The sequence below is a fragment of the Antennarius striatus genome, chromosome 9, assembly GCF_040054535.1.
Source record: "Antennarius striatus isolate MH-2024 chromosome 9, ASM4005453v1, whole genome shotgun sequence".
NCBI classification, from domain to species: domain Eukaryota; kingdom Metazoa; phylum Chordata; class Actinopteri; order Lophiiformes; family Antennariidae; genus Antennarius; species Antennarius striatus.
The window spans coordinates 8462441-8489675 of record NC_090784.1 but is presented as its reverse complement, the minus strand read 5'-3'; the positions used below and the strand labels follow the sequence as shown (position 1 = coordinate 8489675).

Genomic DNA, 27235 nt, shown 5'->3' with positions numbered 1-27235 from the left:
ACATGTTAATTCTTCTGGTGTTAGCAAAAACAAGGTATCAAAAAACTCATTTTAGATTTATGATTGTCACACACTTTCAGAAGCTTGGACAGCAGAAGGGAGATGTTCTGCTTGAGGATGAGAAGTACAGGAAATACTTTTCTTGGGAAGAGGGAAATGACCTGACTGACACTGATCGACTATACCTCCTTTTACTCTTTTTATGGTGTTGATTTTCCAGGTTTCCAAAATAATATTTTTGTCTTCTGGTTTTGTTCCTAAAATAAGAACTCCCTCTTAATCTTCAGTGATACAAGCTGCACAGAGTTACCCCCATTTTTCTCTTTGATTTCCAGGACTGTCAGGATATCTTCCAAGTAGGGCTACTTTTGATGCACTAAAAATATGCTCAATCTAGGCACTGGTAACAGTTGTGTAAGCGGGTCACTGTTGGGTGTGTCATGTATTCATTCATTCATCTTCCGAACCACTTTATCCGCCATAGCAGGTCACGGGGAGCTGGAGCCTCCGGTTGCGACACCAGTGCATAGCCACACATTGACAGACAACCATGTACGCTCTCACTCCTACGGGCAATTTGGAACTGCCAATTAACCTGAAGCACATGTTTTTGGAGGTGGGAGGAAGCCAGAGAACCTGGAGAGAACTCACGCCGACACAGGGAGAACATGCAAACTCCGCACAGAGCGGGACTTGAACCCAGAACTGCCGTGTTGTGAGGTAACAGCTCTACCCACTGCGCCACCGTGCCGCCTCGTGTGCTATTCTATGACCAGAACCTGCATTTTAAGCGCTTCATAAATTAAAATTTCATGTAATCTAAAGTATTAATCTTAGACAGAAAATGAAGGTGTTTTACTTGCATTACTGCATTCCTATTTCCTGACTACATGAGATATCATTGTTAAAGACTTTGGTTCATAAAAAAGTTGAGCTGATGAGTAACACATAATACACATGGTTTGTGTTTTTAAAGGTCTAACATGCAAGCTGACATTTATGAGAAACTGCACCCTCAGCAGATTAAATATGACATATGTTCCCAGCTGTCCAATTTATAGATATTGTCAATTTGAAAAAAAATCCCCATCATAATTCTGGAAAACGGTACTTCTTCCTGGATAAAAGAAGAAACGTTTGACCATGTGACATTTATTCATGCGTAATCAATAAATACATTGAGCGTATACAGTAGATTACAATTTTATTCACATTTTCTCTTAGTGAATAGATCTAAGTTTCTTATCACAAGGATACAGCACAGTGTTTGTTTTACCTCGGTTCATACACAGAATAATTCACACCAGCACTTCCTAAGACTAATTTTACAAATGAACTAGGCTGGGCTTCCCTTAAGCATTTCAGCAATAAGATACATTATGTCCTAAATTGTAATGGAAGAAGTTAATATGATCTTACTGTTATTGCTTTTCAATGGCCTCATCAACTAAAGAAAAATGCACTTGAGAGTGAAACATAATAAGACAGAGGCACTTGTGGTTCACTTTCAGTCAATAATACAGATATAATAACAAACTCTGTCTTATGAATCACATCTGAGTGACAAGGATAATGGTGCTAGTGCATACAATTGTGAGAATATATCATAGCATGTCCAGTGTGTTTTTCCCTTTTGCTTGTTCAAATTCCACCGCTTTACGTAAAATGAAGAAGAATAAAAATATCCAAAAAAAAAAAAAATCCTTTGAGAGCATACCCAGTATTATTTAGAGTACTCTGTTATGTGTAACAGAGAACTAGTAGTGATCTTGTCTCTTACAGATTTTGTGTTTTTACATTTATAGACCCTTCCATGTTGATTTGAACCTGAGAGATTTGACTGTTTTGAAGGAAAGGACCAGCATTTTGCTTTTATTTCACAAAGGAGCCAAACCTCTTTCTCAAAAGGCATTGCAAAATCTAACATTTTTAAACTACTGATATAATTATCCACGATGCACTGGCACCATGTCCGGAGCATCTCCCTGTCTCAAACCCATAAGTCCGCTAGGATAGGCTCCAGCAAACCCAGTGACCCGCATAAGCGGAAAAGAGGTTCAGAAAATGAATGAATTATATGATCATGAAGAATTATCCCGAGCAACAACATATGACTTAAGCTGTTGTGTTGTGTGTGGGATTTTTCAAATCCCATAACTAAACAACCCAAGAAGTAAAACTCACTGAATTGAATTATTATGGCACTACTGGTGAACTTATGATTGTGTAGCTCAGGAACAGAATATTTTATTTATTGTCGATTCTCACACCTAGCTCATGGTGATCCTAAGAGGTTAGACTGTATAAAATGTGCAAAGCCTCTTGGACGAGAGGTGAAACCTTAACAAACAAGTCCATTTGATTTTGATTAAAACTTTTGCAGTGTTATTCTGTCTTTCAGCAAAGTTATAAGAACTTTATAGAAGTGTTACATGAAAAATAGGATTCACTGGACCCAATTGAAAATGCATAAGTTTGAAAATCTTGCAGATAAGTGCTAAGAATATCTATTCACTCTCCCAAAAATACTTAGTATGTATATCTTCCTGCAGGTATAGCACACTCTTACCTTCATAGAAAATCTTGAAGCCACTGTTTGATCGACTGTTATCGGTGGTGAAAAGCAGGTACAAATAGTTACTACTGCTAAACAGGAACTGAGGGACTTGGGTTCCATTATATGAGCCAATCAATGGAGAGAGCAGGTTGGGACCATCATGTACTTCCAGGAAGTCATAACTGAGTTCAGTCTGAAACCTGAAAGGAAGAGAGACCAGAAGAAAGGAAGTGTGGTGAAGATTATTATTTGTATTCAGGATGATGCTTGTGCTTTGACAGATTAGACAGTTTGAAGCCATTTAGCCACTCGTTTCTACAGAGGAAACAGTCTGATTTTGAGGAGATAAATGAGGACAAACTGCTCTTACAGAAAATGCTCCAATTATTGCAGTAGAATAAGATCAATGAGTGTTTTGGGAATGTGACATGGTATGGATTCGTGGTCACCCTCCGGTCTCTACATCATCAAACAAACAACATTAGCAGAAATATCACTATACATCACAATATCACTATCAATATTTTGTGAAAAATGGATGTATGTTACCTCCAGGAAAAGTAGACCTGTTCTGACTTACAAAAGTGTGGCAACACTGAGAAAGTTTGATTACAAAATAAAAAAAGTTCATGGTTTGGCCTCTTAATGGTAGGAAATATATATATATATATGTGTGTGTGTGTGTGTGTGTGTGTGTGTGTGTGTGTGTGTGTGTGTGTGTGTGTGTGTGTGTGTGTGTGTGTGTGTGTGTGTGTGTGTGTGTGTGTATATATATATATATATATATATATATATATATATATATATATATATATATATATATATATATATATAATGTTATAAATAACATTTCTTTGAGAAAGGGAGAGTAAGCATGTAGGAAAATAAAAGAATTAATGAAGATTTTCAAAATATTTTCAAAAAAGATTTAGTTGATTTCATCTCCTTTAAGCATCTTTTTCTAAACAGGCTTCGACTTTGTTCACATATGAAGGATTTATGTAAATCTACATGGTTTGTGGAGCTCTATGAACTACAGTATTAAATAAAATAGTAGTACTGATATTCTAATAACTCAACCTTAATTCGGCACGTTGCTAATACACTCAAGGACTTCTTTTGTTGGATGAAAGCTAAATTCTTAAACAAAGATGTATTGGGGAAAATAATGATAAACAAAGCCCTGATATGTTGCGCGCACTCGGCGCCGTGCATTTTAGGATATTCAAACAAATGATTCACAAACACAATTCCCCTTTTTCCCTAACAATATTGCAGTCTACATCTTTCCGAAGTCCCTCTCACGCAGCCACCACCGCGCGCAACGACATCAGCACTTTGTGACGTCAATGAAAGGCCACCGCCTTGAGATTGTTCAGAAATGGGGAAAACGAATAACCATAATTTTTTGTGTTGGCAACAAAAAAACCCACACACCCGGCCAGGAACACAAAAACGACTACAAAAAACAAAGGTTTGGTCTGTTGCTATGTGTATTTGTTCACTGATGGAAGTGTTGTTGATCATGGGGTCCTCAACTTTTATAGGATATATCTGAATGTGACAGTGTCACAACATTTGTATGCACAGTAAGTTGTGCACATCTTTGTGTGGAGCATGTCCAGAGTGTGTGCCTTTGTTTCCACGGGTGAGTTATTACAGCAGTGTCTTACAAACCTGTCAAAGCTGATCTTGATGGAGCTCCCCAACTCGGCCTCAATGACCCACTCACAGCTCAGGGAGTCTTTGTAGTAGCCTGGCCATCCCGGGGAGAGGATGACACCAGATGGCCCTGAGTAGTGCCCCCCACAAGGAGCTAGAGGGGAGGAGAGTAGAGTAGAGTAGAGGAGAGGAGAGGAGAGGAGAGGAGAGGTTTCAAAGAAACATTTATTTACATTTAACTAAACATCATAAGTCACCACATCAAAAAAAAAAAAAGATCAGAAAACAATAACATTAAAGAGATTTATCAAAAATTAATAACCAAAGAGTTTTTTTCACCTACAGAACATAAAACCTCCCGAACACCCCATATTTGGTTAAAAACTATCAAGTTGTCCGTCATTTTGTAGTAGGAGTGTTCAACCCTTAGTCTGGTTTTTACCAGTCCCTCCATCACAGGCACAACTTCTGTGCTACCAGCTCCCCGAGTCCGGTTCCTGCGTGTAATCCAAATCGCCATTTTGGCAGTTGCAGACAAAAAATTGAGCAACACAATAACAGGCTTGCTTACCGCTGAATATTTAGGTCCAAAGATAAACAGATCAAACGTAAAATCTTTTCCAAAACCCCGAAACCACCTTTTTAGTAAATCAAACAGTGCCACCAGCCGGGCAGACTGAACAAACAAATGTTCCAAGGTTTCGCAGTTTCCACAAAATATACACCCCTCCCCCAGCTCAGGATCAAGGTGCGCCCTGTATCTGTTCGTGGCTATAGCCCTGTGTACAACCTTCCACTGGAGGTCTGCTGCCCGTTTCTCAACAGGCAGTTTGTACAGGCTCCGCCAACTGCCCTTCGGGGAAGAATCTGGGCCAGAAAACCGGGCCCACCTAGACTCCCCAACACCTCCCAATGTCCTAATGTGTGTAATCTTTACACACATCACATAGAGGTCCTTTTTCTTTGCCTCTTTAAAACTGCCAAATATGGGTGTTGTTATGGTCAGGAGTTGGCCTCCTCCTTCCCTCCACTCCCCAACGGATGGGGTTATTGTCACCAAAGGAAAAACGTAAATGCCTTCCTCGCTCCACTGATTACAGAAGTCCCGGTCCCTCGCAAATCTTCTTAATGAAGGGGGTAGGGTGGCACAGACTTCATCCACCACTCTCTCAACCAGTCTGATGGAGTTGATGCCACACTTCTCCATTAGGGCATCGACTGTTGTCCCCATCAGATGCCCCAGTTTAGTGCAGCCAGCTCCTCTCACCTTAACCCTCAAGCTAACCGATTGCAAAGTGTCAGTTTTTAAAAAATCTTTAAAAAATAGAGGTTCATCAAATAGTCACAATCCCGGTGTTTCAGGCTTAGTGCGGGCTATGTTAAACATCCTCCAGGCTTGCATAACAGTTATGTAAAAGGAAGACAGCCAAGAAAGGTCTAACTCCTCCGAACGAAGCAGGAACAGCTGTTTGTCGTAGGCCAACCTCCCCGCTCTCCTCAGCAGCAGACGAGCAGAATCCAGCCAGCTAGGGCCACAGCCGTAAAGGAATCTTTGAGCTGTCTGCAGTCGGAATGAAGCAAGTTTAGATTTGACGTCCACAAGTCCTTGGCCTCCTTCACTAACCGGCAGGTACAGTACTGGTGCTTTGACCCAATGCCGGCCAGAACAGAAGAAGTCCACAATATTCTTTTGGATCTCGTCCAATAGACTAGACGGTGGAGTCAAAGGAACCAGCTTGTGCCACAGAGTTGAGGCAACCAAGTTATTAGCAACCAGAACTCTTCCTCTATATGACAGCTGGGGTAGCAACCATTTCCATCTAGACAACTTGGTACACTTTCTCCTTCACTCCCTCCCAGTTCCTCCTCTGGTAGCCCTCAGTGCCCAAAAAACCACCTAAAACTTTCAGCCCCTTCTTCCCCCACTTAAGCCCTCCAGGCAATGTAGGTACCACTTGATCCCTCCACTGTCCTATCAACAATGCCTCACTCTTTCCCCAATTCACCCTTGCAGATGAGGCACTTTCATATAAGGACAGAGTATCCCTCAAATTCCGAAAATCCCCCTGTGTTGACACAAAAACACAGACATCATCTGCATAAGCGGATACAACAGGAGGACGCTCAAAACCGAGGGATCTAGGTATAGAAAAAACACTGAGCTGCCCTCGCAATCTGCACAGCAAGGGCTCTATGGCAAGGCTGTAGAGTTGTCCCGAAATAGGACAGCCCTGCCTGATCCCTCGCTGCACAGGAATCGGCCGACTCAGCCCTGCCCCCATCTTCAACATACACTGTGCACCACTATACAATAAACTAACCCAAGACATAAACCCATCACCAAAACCAAAAGCTTTAATTGCAGCAAACAAATATGAATGATCTACCCTGTCAAAAGCTTTTTCTTAATCTAGTGACACAATACCAACATTAACACCATATTCCCGACACAAATCAAAAATGTCTCTTATGAGGAAAATATTGTCCATGATGCTTTTATCAGGGACACAGTAAGTCTGGTCATGGTCCACCATTAAAGCTAAAACATCTTTTAGCCAATTGGACAGCGCTCTGGAGAGCACCTTGTAATCCGTGCACAACAGAGCAACCGGTCTCCAGTTCCTAATTAAAGTCAGGTCCCCCTTCTTCGGCAGCAGAGAGAGCACTGCTCTCTGGCAGGACACAGGAAGAGACCCAGTTCTAAAACTTTCAAGGATGACCCCGTGCAGATCCGGCCCAAGGATATTCCAAAAATGTTTATAGAAGTCAGATGAGAGGCCATCAATTCCTGGCGCCTTTCCTTGCGCCATTTGATTAACTGCTGTAGTAAGTTCCTACAGAGACAACTCTAGATCCAGAACAGCTTTCTCTTCCGGACTAAGTTGAGGAAGACCATCCAGGAGCTCCTCACGACTCTCAATGCTGCAATCTTCTGCCCCAAAGAGGTCCACATAAAAGTCCATTGCGTGCCACCTCATCTCGGCTGGATCAGTAGATAGAACACCTCCTGGAAGCTGCAGGCAGGTCATTCTCTTCCTCTGCGCTACTGATCTCTCCAGGTTAAAGAAGAAAGAGCTGGGAGCATCCATATCCTTCAGTTGAAGGAAAAGGGACCAGACCAGCGTCCCCTTCACTCTTTCTTGGAGGAAAGAGCTGAGCTCCTGCCTCTTTTCCTGCAGCAGGCGACCTGTGTTTGGTCTTGAGTCCTGAAGCAATCCCTTCTCTAACAAATTAATGTCCTCTTCAAGCTCTTTTACAATTGTCTTAAGTTTAAAAGTCGATAAAGCTGTGCACTGTTGGCAGAACACCCGGATCTGTGTCTTTCCAACCTCCCACCACAACTTTATCGAATTGAAATCGACCTTTCTCTCCCTCCATCTCTGCCAGAAAACCTGAAAACTCCGACAGAAACTCCTATCCTGCAGGAGTTTGTTGTTAAAACACCAGTAGGAATTAACCCTCCCACCTGGTGAAAGGATCAAATCTGTACAAACAAAATGATGGTCCATGAAGCCAACAGGGGTTACTTTGCTGTCAGCTAGTGAGAAGGTGAGAAACTGTGAAATGTACAGCTGATCTAGTCTAGCTGCACATACTCTGTTGTTTACTCCATGACAAAGCATGCTTTGTGACTTTTAACCACGTATACTGTTTGGATCTCGGCTGCTTAACCCTCCACGTATCCACTAGATCTGCCTGGCTGATGATGCTCTTCAGTTTCCTTGAGGATAGTGGATGAGGTTCTTCGCCAGTTCTATCCAGCATAAAATTCAATGTACAGTTAAAATCCCCCCCTAAAATTATCTGTTCTTGATGGAGCTTCCTCAGTTCCTCTTCCAGAATGTTAAAAAAGGCTATCCTATCGGTTCCCTGGTTTGGAGCGTAAATGTTCAGAAAGCAAAACACACAATTATTAATTTCTGCTCTAACCATGAGGAGCCGACCCTTCACCACCTCAGAAGAGGATAAAACCTTCATGTCCTCCTTTGGTCCAAAAAGAACAGCCACACCTGCACTACAATTACTACCGTGGTTGAGGACAAGGGACCCCTCCCACCATAAAGTCCAATCTGTTTCGTCAGCAGGAGTGGTATGAGTCTCCTGGAGAAACATCACGTCCACTCCCTTCTGAGTTATAACTCCAGACACCAAAGCTCTCTTCTGCTTATCCCTCCCTCCGTTGATGTTTAAAGAACCGATTTTAAATTTCGTCATACGAAAGGTAGGAAAGATAAACAGACAAAAAGCAACATCCAATGTTCAGAAGTTCACAAAGTTCAGCAAAAAACACCATGTTGTACATGGTCATTTAGAATTTTTTACTTTCTTGACTATTTTACCCGATTTTTCTTTTCGCAGAGTTGTGATATGTTTTTTAAAACAAATTCGCTTTCATTCATCTAAATATCAAAACCAACCCTCCTTTTAATAATATTAACTGAACGAATGAATTTATCAGCATCATCGAAATAATCACTAATGTCTGTTGATCTTTTATAGGTTTCATCAAGGTAATGAACAATGTCCTCTAAAGAATACAGACTGTAGGCTTGCTGGAAGCCTCACCCACAGAAACTATATCTGACTAGAGTCTTAGTCCATCTCATTCTCAACCGATTCCTGGCTATGAGACGCAATCTGTCCGTCATTCCCATTATCATTATCATCATCATTCACATCATTTGAAGCGGCAGCAGCAACACCACCCGTCCGAGAAGAAGTCTCAATGACCTCAGTCAGAGAGCAGCTGCTGCCGCTGCTGGTCTCCACAGCTCCGGAGACCGGCTTCTCATCAGCCTGATTCTCAGCCTGGTTCCAACCCTCCAAGGATCTCTTATTTGATCTCTTTCTTGATCTCATACTTGGCACAGTTACAGAAACACTTTCTGGATAACCCACGGCATTGCGTGCCGTCAACGATTCGACTACATTGTTACTACGCCCGCCACCTGTGCGGACACAATGCACATTTATGTCTAACATCACCACATTCAAAACATTTCATCTGCCCAGAATTAGCCTACACCATTAAAGACATATGACCGTGTTTTACTGTGAAGGACACCTCCGGAGACTGCTCGGGTGTGTCAAGAAACATGAACACCTGCCGGCGAACGGACTTTACATGATTCAGTTTAGGGCTTTTACAACCCTGTTTTATCTCAGTAAACCCCCTTGCAAATTTACCAAACCAACGGAGCCCATTTTCCAACATCTCATTTGAAATAAACGGCAGAACACCTGACACGGTGATCCGCATGGATGGTGCCGACAGTGGGGACACCTGAACAAACAGCTGATTGATGAACACACCTTGCTCTATCAGCTGATAGACGTTCTGGTCTTCCTTTAGGAAGACAACGACACCTTTGTTCATTCTCGAAGCATACAACACATTCTCATGACCCACCTGGTTTCCTACCGCCAGCAGAACATCTTCCACCGACACAGTGTTATCCGGAGGGACGATCCGTACTCCCTGCTGGAGTGACGGAGGTGGCGGCTCGGCGGGCGCCATTGCGCCCAGAGTCCTCACAACACCAGCAAATACTCAAACGATTCACACACCAAAAAAAAAAAAGATGAAGCACTTACCTGACCATGTACATAGTACAGAAGGAAAAAGAAAAAGGTGCATTTAGTCCAACCACAAGGACAGAAAAAACATTCAAACCACTCGTGCCACTCGATCCACCACTCACACTCACGCTCACCGGAAACCGGAAACAGAGGAGAGAAGAGGAGAGGAGAGGAGGGGAGGTGTTTTTTAAGATGATGCCCCACATTGAAAGAAAATCTATCTGAGCCAGGAAAGTGCTGGAGTTACACAAATACCTGAAATGATAGAACACGATAAATGTAGTCCTCTACATTTATAGACCACACCCACTCACTTTTTTTGTATAATCAAAAGTTCCCCTTTTATTCCCATCTTTTACCAACCCTACACTTGACATTTCTGTCCACCAATCATACAATTATCAGTTATTCTAGGTCATTACCTTCACATTTTGGAATGAGTCCACTCCACATCACCTTCCCTTCCTCCAGATGGCACGTAATGGTGTCTGCACCCTGCGTCTTGATAAAGCCCTCCTCACAAACCACAGAAATGGAGCTTCCCAGTTGGAAACTGTCACCAAAGCGCCTGGCATTCAGGGGTATGCCAGGGTCAGGGCACTCATTACGGCCAAAAGCTTGTAATGAGAAGACAAAATACAAGATCTCGTGACAAATACTCAGTAGATGAAAAATGGGGTCTTTGAGAAGTCAGGAGATATGGGAAATGGATTCAGCTCTCCATAGGAAGGGAAAACAGCACATCTGCTTTGTACACCTGAAGGTGACAGTAGCCTCCGTCTTTTCACTTTGTTTCTCCAGGAGAAAAATAAATGAGTCTGTGTTGTTTCAAGCAACAACTTAAAAAAATCTGTAACTATTTGGCGACTACTCTACATGTTGCTTTTTGCCTTTGTAAGGCACTTCAGCATGACTTAAATTTTAAATTTCTTTATAAAAAAGTAAAATAAAATAAGAAAGCATGCTTTGTGAATGAGAAATTATCGGTGGAGAAACCTCCAATCCTTTATTACCTTTAAGATAAAAAACGTGATAGTTATTCATAGAAATAGTGTTCAAATTTATATTTCTATGTAAACATTTTGCTATGATTCCATTCTTTGAACTAAATGGATCACTAAATGAACACTCCCTTACTGCTGTAGGTGATGTTAAATCCTCGTCCAGACATGGAGTGATCAGCCTGGAACTCCAGCTGCAGCACATTGCTGTTGGATGTCAGGTGAGAAGGAACTTCTGCCCCGGAGAAGCGCCCGAGTATAATGGCTCCTGACTGGTCCCCATCTTTGATAGTGAGGAAGTCATAAGGAGGCTCCAAGTCAAAGTCATTGAAGGCAAGATGTATTCTGGTGCCAGGCTCCGAGATGATAAGCCACACACAGTTAAGATTGTTTCCATAGCCCTCTGGGTAGTCTGGAGACAATACCGTTCCCATTGGAGCAGTGAAGTTGGAGAAACAGGGAACTGTGTGACAGGAAAAAATATATATCAAAAATTATTTAAAAAATATATAATTTCCCAGATGATGCAATTTCTTAGCAAATGATTGGTCACGTAACAATACACACCATGGATTCCTCCATGACAATATCAGGGACCAAGTTAGGAGGAGAACAAATTGTCAGTACTGTGTAACTAGCTCAGCAATCAGGAGACAGCACTGCTCCCATGGGTGCTGAGTAGTTGGAGGATGGAACTGAGGAGTGAGTGTACCAAAATACAGACATATGGCAATATGGGCACACAGGAATACTTCACACTGTCCCAATGGATGCAGTTAACTTGAAGAAGCAGAGGACTAGATTTTTGTTATGGATATGGGGTAGGTATAATGCAGGTTTCCCTTCTTGAGAGCACTTGGGACATGTGAGTGTGTACCACAGTTTCTTCTCTTTCAAATCAAGTTAAAAAAAACTGCAAAAAAAAAAGCAAATGCATGCTACAAGTTTTCCATTATGTACTGTATATACACACACACACACGCACACACGCACACGCGCACACGCACACACGCACGCACACACACACACACACGCACGCACGCACGCACGCACACACATATACACACACACACACGCATGAAATTTCCAACCATCTATTTTTAATTGTGAAATAAATTGGCATAGGACTCACATATGCAGATGGGGATATTAGCTGACCACTGATTGTTGTTTTGACAGGTTATCATCCTCTCCCCAATAAGTTCAAATCCAAACTGGCATTCAAAGCGCAGAACATCTCCATTTAGAAAGCCGCTTCCCTCTTGATAGCCGTACAGGGGTGTACCAGGGTCACCACAACTCTCTTTGTCAATTTCTGCAGGGTGAGGGGGGCAGAAAGGAGAGGCAACGAGGAAAACGTAGAGGATTAAGTTGAGGCAAGTGCTTTGAAATACTTTTTTTTTCTGAAACATTATCTATAAAGGTCCAGGTGAGGAGGCTGTAGAACTAGTTAAGGGGATTTTTTTAAGGAGATAGGGGAGAGAGCAGCAGACAGGCAGACAGACAGATAAATGGCTAGAAAGGCAGACAGAAAAATTGACTCAATGCTTTACTGAAAGAGACAGTCACAGACACAGACATGAATAGAAAGAAAGAGATTATATCTGCTCAAAGCCTGTTTACCTTTATAGTTGATCTTGAATCCAATCGAGCCCACACTCTCATCAGACTGGAGATGGAGCCACATCTGATGGGACATGCTGACAATCAGGTCTGGTACAAAACTCCCTGTCAGCCTGCAGATTGGGCAACAAAGTAGTCAGTGAGATATCTAACAACACTCCTCAAACTGCATCTTATCACTGTTATTATCACTGTTATTTTGAAAAATTCTTGGCTCCCTCAGACAACATTTAAACAGAGTAGCAACTAGAAATAATGGATGGATTTATACAGTTCTTGATACTAACAATATTGCACAGAAGGCTTCAAAAAGAATTTTGTGATTTCCATCATAATGTGTTTTATCAAAGGTACTCTTCAGTGCAACTCTATTTAAAATTTTAAAAAACAGGAGGTTCACAAGTATTTCGTTTTTAGATGTACACATTTCTTGCCAATCATATGATGGTACTGTCTCTCCACTGATAAGTGAGTATTTAATTGTATATGAATAGTGAACACTTGCTAAATAAATGATATGGGATTTTGTAAAAACATTAGCCAATGAGTCGTTAGACAGCAAATGATCCCAGTTTGACCATGGACTACTAATAGAAGTAAATTCCTGGGTTCTGTATAAATGCATAGGCCACTATTAACATGTCTGTGTGTACTGAAATATGTTTTTGTGGAGACAGACTTTCTTCTGTTCAGTTAATTTAAATGATGGCAGTCAGGAAACTCAATTTAAAAATCTCTTATTAGCCATGACATAGTTGTATATGATATCATCTAAATAATTCACTACCCATACAACAGATCTGCAAACATAAGCAATACAGAGCAACAGAGTATTTTATGTAGTACTCACACTTGTATTATTGTTTTAGAGTCACCTACTTCCGCTCCATCTCCGATTGTTAGAGAATCATACCCAATTTCTAGGTCGAACTCTTCAAAGTTGATCTGAATAACCTGCAATAGAAAATAAGCCCCTTTGATAATCTGTTTCTTATGTGTTTTAACTGTATGGCAAAACATTGGTATGTAAACCATAAGTAGCTGTGTGTGCCAACCGGCAGCTTGTCAAACAAATTGTCTGCCAAAAACTCTGAACAAATTTTTATGAATATAGATTGCAAGAGGTCCTTTTGTTTACATGTGATAGTTCCAAAGTAATTCTAGCCATCTCTACCATTGAATGTGTTTTTAGCCAACAACATTCATGACATTCCTTTAACAGCAACTGTTGCAGGGCTTGGAGGCCAATCAATATTTGCACCCATTACAGTTCTGTTTTATGATTAATCACTCCACAGAACTACTTGTTTGCAAATGGAAAACATTAAAATTTCACTTGATAAATGAAATGATCTTGATGAACTGTTACTGGATCGAAAAAAGATAAACATATTTGACTCCTGAAACCATGAAATCATTGCAATAAAAATGTTTCTACATTCAACATGGCAGAATGAGCCCTGTCATGAGTTGAGGTTTCCTCAAGCTTTAATCAGATGTGTTTCAGGTTTTTTTCTAAAGAAGACACCCCCCCCCCCACACACACACACACACATACACACTGTCCACAGGTACTATCTTGGGCCCCATACTATTGTTTCAATAATGATGACCTCCCACAGACATTCCCTGGTACGTCTACAAATGCATGCTGATGACACAGCTGTCATGTATTTGGTGAAACCTGTTACACTGTTGCAGACAAGCTGAGGGGAAAAAAAGACCAAATACTTGAAAAAGTATCAGTACGGCTCTCATTCCTCTACCTTTCTGTTGAATTTATCGCAAGATTACAGGGCTGTAGTAGACCAGCCCCAACTGCTTTGAAGGGTGATTTTAAATTTCTGTTCTGTAAAACATCTTTTCCTCAGTCAGCTTTTTCTGTAAAAGGAGAAAATTCCTGCAGCTCACTGCTTGGTGACTTGAAATCAGTTGCAAACTTTGCTATTTTTAAGAGAGCTACCAATCCCTGGTTAATCCAGTAGCCAAAATACATGTTTAGCTTTTCTTTCTATTGTGTGTTACAGTGAAGATTCTTCCTTTCATTACAGATTTATCACCAAATAATCAATTGTTTTATTTATGTCAAATTTACTATAGTGATTTCTGTACAGTAGTTCACTAGAAGAGGCAATGCCATGAATGAGAAAGCTAGGCCGTAAGATGCAACTGTTGCCAGCTTAATATAACAAGAAGAAAAAAAATACAACTTATATGTCAGAACTTTTATGACTTGTGCAGAAACTAACACAAAAACTCAAAACAGCAATGACATCAATAGAAAATAGATGGCAAAAAAAAAACTCAATTCACATCAAATTTAAGAATAAGACTTTGACAAATGGTGCAAGTGCCCGAGAACAGAAGACAAAACAAATATTCTTCAAAACAATAGAGAACCTGACAGCCCCATCTCTTTACATTACTTTAGAGCACAAATAAAATGTTAAAGAACAATCATAGCAGAACGAATGAAAGAGCAGGAGATTTCTAAATAGTTGATTGCATTTACTCTTGCGACATCACCAGTCTGTGTTTTTACTCTGAAAAAACATGCATAATCGCAAAAAGATTACGTAATTTGGTAGAAAGTGGAAAGAGCTGCTTTTATTGAGTAAGTATAATGCTGCAATACCACAAGAACGTTTCATCATGTCAACCTGCACATTGCGTGAATGGATCAGTGATGAATGAAAGGATCTAATCACATATCTGGCACATATGTTAATGAGAGACATACTGTACGATGGTTGAATAATCAACCCTCACATTCTTTCTCTGAGCAAAAGTGGACAATGCCTGCCCAAATATTTATGTTTAACAGCCTCGTTATAATGCACACAGAGCATAATTATCATAATCACACTAATGAGCCAAGTTTTAGTACCGAGTAAATAGCCTGTTTGCCTAGGTGAGGTCATGGCTGCACATCGCTATGACACTTGCCAGTCAGAATGACCTCTGAATGAGTGGTTGTTAGTTATTTTTCATTGGTGCTGCAACACTTAGCTGACCCCTGTATATATGACTCACCGGAATACCAATAAAAAGCCAATTTTATTTAGGGGACGAGGAATGACCATTAGGAGCACAGCCTTGACCTCTTAGCAAGGATAAGCTGGTCTCGTTCAATTATTAATTCCCTGTTTCTATCAACCAGCTGAATGAAGCCAATTTCTCACTCACCAACAGCAGCTTGTATAAAACTAGTAGACCAGTGACTATGGAAGGCAACCCACTACAGCTATATACAAGTTGCAAAATAAATACAAGTTGCAGAAAAAAGAAAGAAAAAAATGAGATGAGGTGTTTTTAATAAGAAAAAACAAGCAATAAACAGGCATAATTCTTTTTTTAGGTTAACTAAAAACATCATGTCAAAATAACTCAGCAGATATAAGACTAAGTGAATCGTTTGCTCTGACTTCATCTGGCCCTTCTGGTTTTCCTGTTGACGCATCATTTTCAGCATTTTGTCCTTCTTTTATCCACATCTCTACAAATTTCTGAGCAGGGAAAGAACACACGTCTCCTCCAATAACACCAACGAAAAGAAGATTTTCCAGTGTGGACACATTCATTCTGTTACGTTCAACAGAGGTAGAGATGTAATAAGCCCTCCCATTCCTCCCAACAAATCGTACCCTGGCTATACATACAGTATACTGTATGTTAATGAGGGAAAGTAACAATGTACTTATATCAACAGACATGCTATTTATTCCTAATACACTTATTCAATGTAACCTTTCCCACCCTAGGGAACCCTTTGGAAAATATATGCAGAAATTAATATGCAGCCAGGAGAGGAATCTCCACAGTTTTAGTGGTAGAAAGGTGAGGTTTTAAATGCACATTTGTGTTCATTATATAACTTATGAGAGTCTGGTACTCTAACTTATTTAAAAAAAACAACATTAGCATTTTATATCAAATGAGTAAAACAGTACTGTAAAGACTATGGGATTTAATTTACAGATTAATCAAGATAATCAAGGTCATTTATTCATCTCTATTTGTTTCATGTATACAGTAAAGATAGATCACTGCGAGGTGTTTTTCTTTATCTGTAGTTAAGTAAAAATTAACTAATGTTATTATGAAGTACCTTTCATAGAATGGTAATTTCATCACCTTGGAATGTATGCAGCTGTCATGTTTTATCTGGTTTAATTATCACAGATCAAACCGCTCTATTTACTTTGTGAAGAACTGTATATGTGAATAGCTACAACAAACAGGTCGTACTGTACAGGTAGTTCTCAATATACATACATTAGTATTACGAAGATTTATAGATATGAATAAACTTGGACCGCCATATCCGACTATTGTCCTGCAGTTCCCCTTTCTGCCACAACCCCTACCAAGCGGCACCACTAAGTTTGCGCATTTCCAACACTCGTCTGGTCCTCTTGTTCTTGTTTCTTGTTGTCTATCTCTTGAGCGTCAGGCTTCCTACCTTGGGTACTTTACTGTTTATCATGAATGACAAAGCAAAGGCTAGCAAAGATAGTCGTAGTAGTGACGATCTCTCTGATGACAACTCTGCCTCTCACCAACAACAACTTCGCCCTCCTTTTCCTCTTCCTTTGCCCTAAACGTAGGTCACCATAAACTAATCTGAATTCAAAGCAATCACATGCATCATGTGAAACGTTTAACGGTAGCTATTACAACTATAAGTACATATTTAATATGATATATGTTTTTAATCTTATTTATTGTACAGTAACATGATATTATTATGATAATTAATGGTTTCCTAGTGATTTTAAGAGTTCAATATTTGTGGTTTACAGACAATAAGGCGAGTGAAATGAAGCAAACTTGATTATTATTTTTACATGTATTTTTTTTAAAAACCAACGTATAATTGAGATGACCTGCACGTGTATTTTGTTTTATTATGTGTTGTTTTTATTTCCTGTTATTGTATTTGGTAAGTTTTAGAGAATAGTACTTTGGTATTTAGAGTAGTAATGGAATTTAAATGACCTCAAATGACGATTATGGATTGAAATTTAATAAATAATGATGAGCGAACAGTTCAACTTACGGAAAACCTCTAAAACCATTTGTGTTTGTATGTTGAGGACTGCCTGTATTCTTTAGCAGCAACAGAAAGGGTACGGTTAACCCATTGTACCCACTGTATTTAATCAGGTCAAATTTGTGAAATGAAAAAGACAAACAGAATTTCGGAGTGGCAGTGGGTTTTCATTAAACGTGATACAAACGTAAAAATACAACAAATGGGACAGTTGTTTTACCTTATTTGGATCACTGGCTGTGATGATCCAAACACATTGGGAGTTGCTCTCATACTGGATAGGGAAGTTAGGAGATGTGAAAGTCCCCGAGGGTCCCTGTAGATTTGATCCACATGTTTTGACTGCAAAAAAAGATTACAGGTCAACATATTAAGTTAAATCTCAAAAATCTTTATTAATTTCAAGACATATGTTTTGTAAATATATGTATAATGCACATAGTTTAAAGTGCTGTGAAAAACTAGATACAGGAATGTAAAATTCACAATAAATACACTCAGAAGGAAGAGTAATAACTACTGTATTGTAATATGACGGAGCAGTAATGTATTGTCTGCACAAGTAGAGAGAAGGTCTATTAACAACCTTTCCATTAATCAAATTCGAAAGGGTGCTCCAGGTATTATAGGGATTATGAAACATAGAAAAACAGGAAGAGCATTTTGGAATGGAAAAGCAGTATGACTGCTGCAGTGGAGGCTTTCATACATAATTAATAAAAATGAACTTTCTCTATCTGCATAGAGCCTATAACCAGAGGCCCTTCCTTAATCAAACTGCTTTATTAGCTCCTCAGAAGCCTCACTCACCCTTGCAGACGGGTCTGTGGTCGCTCCAAGCAGCGAAGACTTCAGCTACGCGCTGGCAGGTAATCGTTTTGGAGCCCTGCAGCACATGGTCTTCATCACAGGTAAATTGAGCAGTTGCTCCGATGCTGAGAAGATAACAAACACTATTAAAACCTGAAAAAGCAATCAATTTCCCCAAAATGACTCCTGATGAAATATCAAATTCCTTATTTATTTCTTGTCATTCAACACATTTGCATTACATCATGCATCAATATATCCACTAGATTAATGAGAATCTATTTATTTATTCATTCATTCATTGTTCTCAGTTGCCATTTCTAGCATATTCGCCATTACTCCATTGCAGTGTATAATGCTCTTTGCAGCTACTTCTGTATATTCTGTCATGTAATATTTCTGTACTTTTGAACTCTAATATTGTTCATATTTTTTCATTATTACGTACTTCTTCTTTTTTTTTTTAATTTGCACTCTGGGAACGTATTTTATTATCTTTGTACTGTAGTTGTGGGACTCAACGACAGCAAATTAGAATCTGATCTAATATCCATGTTGCACTACATTATACTAAAGATTCCCAGTGACAATTCATATGTGATGCTTCTAGAACAAAGTTTCAAACCAAAAAACAAATGTTAAAAAACAGAGATTTCCTGTTAATAGTGAATTTGTTTGGAGAGCATATGGACACACACCTTAACAACCCTCAATGCAAAGCTTATCGCTCCTGTTCTTTCAGCTCCTGAAGCACCAACTCACCTGAAGTCGACTCCCATCCGTTTGCCATTCTCTGGCTCCCCTGGATCAGGGCAGTAATTAGACACCTGTTTGATTCCTCCTTCATTCACTTAGAGAGAATGACAAGCAGCAAGAGCATTTTGAGAGGTATACTTTTACTGCCAAAGCCCTGCACTCAGAAGACACCCGCTGCAGTATGAGGCTCTTGATTACCAGATAAAGCCCCCAATGTTTGGTCAGGTATGGTAGCAGGATTTGGGTCCAGGAATCAGATAGCTGTACAAAACAATCTTATCTTTCAATGTCAAAGACCTTCAACTGCCACTTATTTGGCAGTACTGTTTTGAATACATAATCATGTTTTGCGATATCGGGGTAACTGCCAAGAATAAATGCAAGTCTCTTACCTGAGCTAGACAAAACACGAAGAATATATCTGGGCTAGGAAGGGTCTAAGAGGATTAAATAACCTTCAACTATCAATTTGGGAAGCTGTAATAATCACTCAGTGAGGCTCACTATACATAATAATAGTTTAAGTACACCAGATAAAGCCTTGTAGATATGCTTCCGTATCGGTTGAAGCCTCCGCTACAGTTTGCATTTAAAGAGGGTCTTAAAGTTAGAGAAGGGTTCCGTTTTTCTGTGCTCTGATTTTTAAACAAGCTGCTCTACTCATCAATGCTCTGTAAATGAAAGACCACATTCTCTGCAAATGGAGTTCATAAATTGTGTAGTCATAATTATGGTTAAGGTCTGTTGTACTATTTTGCATTAAGACACTGCCCTCACAAACACAAACACCATTCGTTTTGTCAAATGAAGCTCTACTGGCATGTACTTTCTTCTTGACTTCTTTTAGAGAGTTCATTAGCTCTGAAGTTAATTGTTGTGGGTTTCAATATGGTTATGGGTTCAGTTATACGCAATGAATCCACAAGGCATACAAGGCGTCTCTTCGCAGTCTTCAAAATGATATACAGTATTGTCTCGTAGAATCACTTTGTGCTCAAAGAGATTACAGCCCTCTGCATTATTCATGTCTCCATGCAATGCTGACTGTATGACACCTAAGGTAATAAAGATTACAACCTGGTATCACTGAAGTGTTTAGCACACAGTGGAGTTAGAGGGCATTGTGTTCCAGATTTATGTTAATGACAGAGCTCTGCAAGCAATTAGAATGCATTCACTTCTGTCTGAAGAGTACACAAATCATCTGACAAGTGAGTGGTCACTCAACCTTGACTACTGCTGTGTGTAGATCACACAGTGCGTGAACACAAGTCAATCTGATGTGCTGCTTAAATACTACAGAATGTTGATGGGGGTGGGGATTGGCTGGTTGAAAATTATCACATTTTGCATTTTGCTGTAATAGACATAAATAGGCCTTATGTAGCAGAGTTCATTCTGTCAGGACGTGAAGTCCAGGACAGCATGGGAAATAGGTCATCAGAAAGAAAAAGAGACTGCACTTCTGCAAAATCTAGTACTGTAGCTTAATTCCTTCACCAAATGATGCAGCAAAAATAAAGAGACTAGAAAGAAAGACCCAGAACTCAAGTCCTACATAAACAAAAAACAATGGAAACAGTTGCATAATAAAAATAAAAGACTTACTCAAAGACAGTTTGTTAGTGTTGTCCTTTCCAGGTAATAATTTTACCCCTCTGGATTTAAGCTCTCCAGAGCTTTTCACTGGTCGAGAGCAATAGAAAGAGTCCATTAGATAAAAGAAGTTACAGTATTAGATGTGAGAAGATACAGTACAAGTGTTTCTTTCTCTGGATACTTGCTCCTATGGAGAAAATCAAAATATAATTGCTACTGGTGGCATCCTTCTTCAAAAGAAATGAATCCAGTGGCTCTGATGCATCCCTAAGGGTTGCCACGACAATTGTATGAGACAGAAATGAGCTTCTCATTCTCATCTGTTTGCATAAATCAGTGATATTAAACAGTGGATAAAAATTGATTGGTCAGAGCAGATTTAATGGTTTTACCACTCGTACTGGGGACGCACCATGCAAAATTACAGAGCAGACCAAGGAGTGCAATGATACATCTTGAGACAGTCTAAACACGGCAGTGACCAGATTGTACACACAAACCAAGTGATGCAAGCAGCTGTCATAAATTTGAAGTAGGAACATAATAACCACAAACCAAAGAATGAGACATCAAGCACAAACAGGGCTATTTGAATATGGGATGGCGCTTGTCAACCTATGTGCTGTAGGTCAACTTCTAAATTCAACGTGTTGTCAAACACAATTATACTGTGAATCTGTTCAACGATTACAAAAGGCTAGTTATATGGACAAAACCATGCTGTATAATGAAACCACTCAGTGCCAGCCTTAATATCTGCCCTTCACGTCAAAATGAAAATAACAAATGTTTGTAAAATCACTTTAAGGCTGCACAGCAATGCACTGCAATAATAATTGAGAAATGCCGCACGATCGATTTATGTCTTCATTTACAGTAAGTTGCCACGCATGCATGTTACTGCATGTTTTTAAAGAGCTGTTTATGGAAATGTTGCAGTTTCAATTGGGGCATGGAGCCAGGCTTTAAGCTTCTATGGAATAGTAGATGCAGCACATACTCTGACTTTAAAGTCATGCCCAAGACCAACATCAGGATAACGGATTATTGAATTGCCTGAGCTAAGTTTTATAAGGGGGGAAAGTACAGTATATACAGCATTTATCTCTCAAATGTTTCATTAACAAAGCCCTTTGAAGTCAATGGTTTGGAGCTGAATAAGCCTGCATGCCCTCCACGGAGAGGGTATTAATCAAACTATTAAATATTCAGTTAACAAAGATCAAAAACATGTTTTGTAATTACAGTGTGCTTTTCCTACGATTATCCCTTTCTCTTCAAGTTACGGTGGCGGGGGGGTGGGGGGTCTATTATGATGTGCAAATGAAGCAATCATGTCTTACCTTGATACTGAGCCCTGAAGCCTTTGTGGCGGTGGTTGCTCTCTGTCACAAAATGCAGCCGCAACCAGTTTTTGTTGCTTATGATGGGTGCTGGAATATTCATTCCAGTTAGCCTGAGTGCAAAGTGTCACAGAAAAAAAAAAGCATCTTCAACTACATTGCTGGTCACTTTTATTGACATAATAACACAACAAAAAGGAAAAATAGCTGCTTGAATAGAAGAATCCAGGAGACCTTGGAGAAAATAATTTCAAACAAGTAGGTCTAGGGAAGAAAATGCTTCCATTTTAACTAAGATGAGGCCTTAAATGCACTGTTTTGAAAGTGCATTTACCAAATGTCTTGAAATGGGTCATCATGTGGGCCTTGTGCATGTGGCTGAAGACTTTATGTGTAATAACTACCTATATCTAAGTCTTTGCCTTAAAGATCTACGTTTTTATTCAGCACATGACTGAAGTATCAGGGATACTCAATAATCGTACAGATTCAAAGCCTCCTGCTCATTTGTCCAACTGATCAGCTCTGGCTTCTTTTTCTATTTCCCAGAAATCCCTGCTTCATATCCTGTAACACTCACACTACACTCAATGGCACACAATCCTGTTCTAGGTATTACACGGTGCCTTGGAACAGGTTGAAAATGAGCATGGTGCAGTTGAGCCCTGTGCTCCAAATTTGCTCAGTGGATAAAAAAACAATGTCTTATTTTGTTATGTATGTGTGAGTTATTGTGTGCATGCAACCGTCCATGTGTGTTATTGTGTGTGTAAGGGTGCATGAAGTCCGTGTTCAAGGTTGGTTTTCTATGTTATTTGTTTGCTATTTACTGAAAAGCCACCTAAGGGGAAAACAGATGATAGAAGGCAGAAGACAGAAACAAAAGTGGCAGTGAGGGAAAGAGAAAAAGACAGTGAGTGATGAGAAAACCAGACAGTGGAAACCGACTTAGTTCCACTCATTGCCAATGCATAAAGAAATATCAAATAGTGTTTTGAAAACTTTGCACTAGACTTAAATACACATGTCAAATGGATTATAGATCATTATACAGTATTTTTAACTGATCAGCAAATTAAATGAGATTTTTAAATACTGATATCATCAAACAGGATAATCAATCATGATGGCAGCTCAGAGAGAATGACTAAAGGCTAAATGATTTTCACACAAAAGTTGACCTTCTCTCTCATTATGTCATTGATAAAATGCTAATAACACCAACGGTGGGGCATAACAAGAAAGAGTGACATTCTGGTGGCTGAGCTCTTGAGAAGAAACTGCCTCTAAATGTCCTGTGGTGTTAACGACAAATCATCACAGGAAATCTGGAACAAAATGATTGTGACAATAAAGCTGTGCCCATCAAGAAGTTGCACATATGCTTCAGGCAGTAAAGGACTGATGGTACAAATTGAAGCCCAGCGGAGGTGAATATACATTGGTCACATTAGCTAAGTGCTGCAGAGGAAGTGAAACATATTCTGCCATTGCTGGTCTTAGTGACAGCTCATAGAAGACTTCCTTCAGTGGAACATCGGACTCTGAGGTTGTTATAACACAATATTAATTTGTCTATATTCATAAATCTTCCTGCAGTATAAAGCAAAGCAAGTAGAAAGTGAAAAAAATGCAGTGTATTGTAATCTGGTTCCCGAGAACTTGTGTTTTCCAGAAAGGAAATACACTCTCTCATCCTTCCCTGTAGACACTGTGCTCCCAGCAAGCGCAGATGCCTGAAAGAACACACGTTGTTTCTTAAGTTGATGTGAAACGTCCAAACTGTAGTATGTTTCTAACTGTAGCCAAATGTTTATGCAAAATAATTCCGAGCTACTTCACAAAGCTTCTCTGTTTGTCTCTGGTATGTGTCAATGTGACTGCTAAACCAAAATGGAAAAATAGAACTGCCCATTCCCCTGAAAACAGATGTGAGTCATACCTACTGTTTTCTTACTGTATGACTATGTTCTCCAGAGCACATTGGAGTGACAATAGATGAGAAAGTCCAATCAGAAAAATGGATTTTTCACATGCCCTCCTATCTCCGTAGATTCGCTCAGGCTGTCTTATTTGTTCTCTTATAGATATGCAATATGGCTTTTTGGAGATTACATTTTGGCATGTGTACAACTGGTTTCATCCATTTTAGCATACTTCATGACATTAGTTTGTAGCTTTGCAAGGATCAGTGGTGGATCATGACAAATTTGTGACGTACATTAGTGTGTTCTCATGAAGTTCTCATGAGTAAAGTCTGTCTCACTCAATAGAATCAGAGGTTGAAGACAAAATGGAAATTCCCATCCTAATACTAATGTAATGAGTACCACTGTGCAGTTGCTGAGCAAAATTGGCCTTAAGGGCAGAGCAGGAAGTAACAGTCTCTGGTGTCTCCACTTCGTTTCACAGAGGCAAGCTATACATATGAGCACCCCAGATTAGGAGAGATCAATTCCAATTTGTCAAAAAGGATTCTGCCCACACATATTCCATAAAATTCGACAAGACGGAATAATTTTAATAATAGTTGACAAGGAAGGACCCATCACTCTCCATCCATCTTTAGGTTAATCGTCAGAGACTGTGCAGGAGATGTAGTTATACAGCTTTGTGCCTGTCTGCCAGCAGATTGACTTCTGCAAGAAGTAAGTCAGTCACTGTAGCTCCTAACATTAATAGCCCTGGTGGAATACCTGGGTCAATTCCCTTTCCCTCAATTAAACATTGCATTCTCCCCACTGCAGGAGAGGAAAGCTTCGGAGACACTTTGGTAGGTTTTACTTTTCCTGGGAAGGTCAATATTAAATCCCAGAAAGAGCTAATTAATCTAATACAGATTGTTATTTAAAGACTTTAAAATTGGTAATTTCACTGGACACATTTTGCCCTTGTGAATATTGCCATTTTATCGATGATTGTTCATAGCTTATGAACAAAAATTTTAAAAATGTCAGTCAGTGTAAGTAATCGGCAAAATCTGCATGATAGGATTGTTTAACATTTCCTTGACACATTTTACTTTTTGTCGTTTCAATGATACTCTCCATTTGTCCTACGAGGCCTAGAAAACATTGGACAAAAAGCAAACAAGGTGTCATTACTGCAATATTTTAAGGTAATTTTAGATTTTAAGATTTGTAAACTTCATTGAAATTATTATGTAAAAACTTGAATGCAGTTGCACCAAAGCCATGAGTTTAGGTAATAGCTCTGACTTTTGGTTTTATAAAACATCCTCTGAGACTTGATAACTGCTGCAAACTTCAGATTTTCAAGAGCATGTCTAATCTTACCAGTAATTCCAGTAACAAACTTCCACTAATCCCCGTTTCATCTCCTTATTTATGTATTTACTTAAATAAGAGGAAGGTTCTTTGCAGTACCTTACTCTCACTTTACTCACAGTGATTCATTCCCCTGGTTGTATAAAGCAGAATCCACTCTGAGGAGCAGTGTTGTAAATTAACATTCGCAATAAACACAATGACTTGCATTGAAAAGCTACTGTATCAATCCCTGAAATTCAGGTAAAAGCAGGCTGAAAATAAGGATGCAGACATGGTGAGAAAAACGTGAAAAGAAAATATTTACTGACCAAATTTCATGGTATGAAAATAAAAGACGAGTATTTAATATCCACAAAGCTTTTTCAGGTTTTATCTTCTGCATTCATATGTGAAATAATGAGTGGCATTTAATCTCTAGCTTGTTGCTCTTGCCCTTTTTGAACAGGGCTGAGTGATCATATAAAGGTCAGAAGAATAACAAAGAACTGTTTGACTTTTTTCTGTCCAGACTACAATCTTGGTTTTTGCCAACAGACAAAGTTTTTTTTTTTCTCTATTCTAACGGTGATTGATGTCTACCTTCACATGAACCATCTCCAGATGATGGGATCAATAAACTAGTTTGCAGAGATCTGATAAATATCCTCCGATGATGAACAGATAACAGCTGCTAAGAGGTGTCCGTACTGAATATTTTGTTCCCTCCAGTCTTTTGTGTAACTAAAACTGTTACCTTTAATATTTTATTCAAAGCGTCAGTCACCAAATATCATCGAATGTTATTTATATAAAATTTTGCATTTTCTATAGAAACTAATTCATGTTAATCAATAAAATGTTTTTTACATCCTCAAGCATTTCAAACATTTATTATTATCATGTTATAAACATAAATTGTATATGAGCTTCTTATTCTCAAAAAATTAAGTTAAGAAATATTTTTTTAAAACTAACTTTAAACATTTTTTGTCACTTTTTTATTACTTGATATTGACCTTTAATGCCAATAGTTGGCAAGAATAATAAGTCAAGTTGGGTCATGTTTTAAATTTGTTTGCTTGAAGAAAGCAAAGAGATGTTAAATCAGGATGACTGTGAGATTTCAGGCTGTCAATCATTGCTTAGCAGCTCCAACCCCCAAGGCCAGATTGGCAGTTTGCTTGTTTCCTCCTGCAGCTGATGATATGTTAGGATGCCTGAAAATGTAGCTGTACAATGGCCTTCTACGCAGTCAGAGACGTAAAATGAGAGGGAGCCTGAGCGATGCAAAAGCCGCTCAATCTGAATCGTGTTTGTTTTCTTGTCTGTTTGTTTACCTTACAGAGTTGAAGCCATTGTGGCCCCGATGCACTCAAGCGTGCCAGATCCCACTTGGACTGTACGGCTTAAAACAAAAACTGTGTATGACAGCTGATGAAATTTGGTGGCATACAATAACATCATCTTCGAGTTTGAAATCATTCACGTGATGCGTTCCAACCACTTAGAACAAACGGGTAAAAATCCCAGGTGATGCGTGTTGAACCTGATAAGTTAGTGATAAGTTAGTCTTGTTTGTCTCCATTTGAGCACTGATACACTGGAAATGTTGCTTCATAGAAATCAAGGTCTGAAATTTTTCCTGATACCCTTAATTATAAAAACTAGTTTTTGTTACTACAGTTACCACTACATTATTATTTTAATAAACTTTGGGACCTTAAAAGTAGCCAATGGACAGAAAATGATTGAAAACTGTGCTCGGATATCAAATCTCATCCTGTAGGAAATATTGAACGTTAGATATCAATGATTCTGAAAACTAAAACACTTCACACTTTTTTAGTTTACAGTTAATGTAATCAATTGATGAATTGTATTCATTAAGTTGTTTAAAATGTTATAAATTAAATAAAACAGAAATAACAGAAGCAGAAATAAAAACAAAAACATACTGTATATATATATATATATATATATAT

At 39.2% G+C, this 27235-nt stretch overlaps 1 protein-coding gene across 1 annotated transcript in view; it reads right to left on the bottom strand.

The window, feature by feature from the left end:
• LOC137601298 (CUB and sushi domain-containing protein 3-like) overlaps positions 1-27235 on the bottom strand; it is a 237255-nt gene that overhangs the window by 150581 nt on the left and 59439 nt on the right. The window contains exons 6-17 of the mRNA XM_068323436.1: positions 21985-22097; positions 20651-20728; positions 19049-19136; positions 18287-18411; positions 17697-17818; positions 13274-13377; positions 12424-12536; positions 11933-12115; positions 10937-11263; positions 10222-10416; positions 4235-4373; positions 2570-2757 (exon numbers count right to left, since the gene is read on the bottom strand). Of these exons, the coding sequence (XP_068179537.1) occupies positions 2570-2757; positions 4235-4373; positions 10222-10416; positions 10937-11263; positions 11933-12115; positions 12424-12536; positions 13274-13377; positions 17697-17818; positions 18287-18411; positions 19049-19136; positions 20651-20728; positions 21985-22097 (1775 nt within the window). The remainder of the gene's footprint in view (positions 1-2569; positions 2758-4234; positions 4374-10221; positions 10417-10936; positions 11264-11932; positions 12116-12423; positions 12537-13273; positions 13378-17696; positions 17819-18286; positions 18412-19048; positions 19137-20650; positions 20729-21984; positions 22098-27235) is intronic.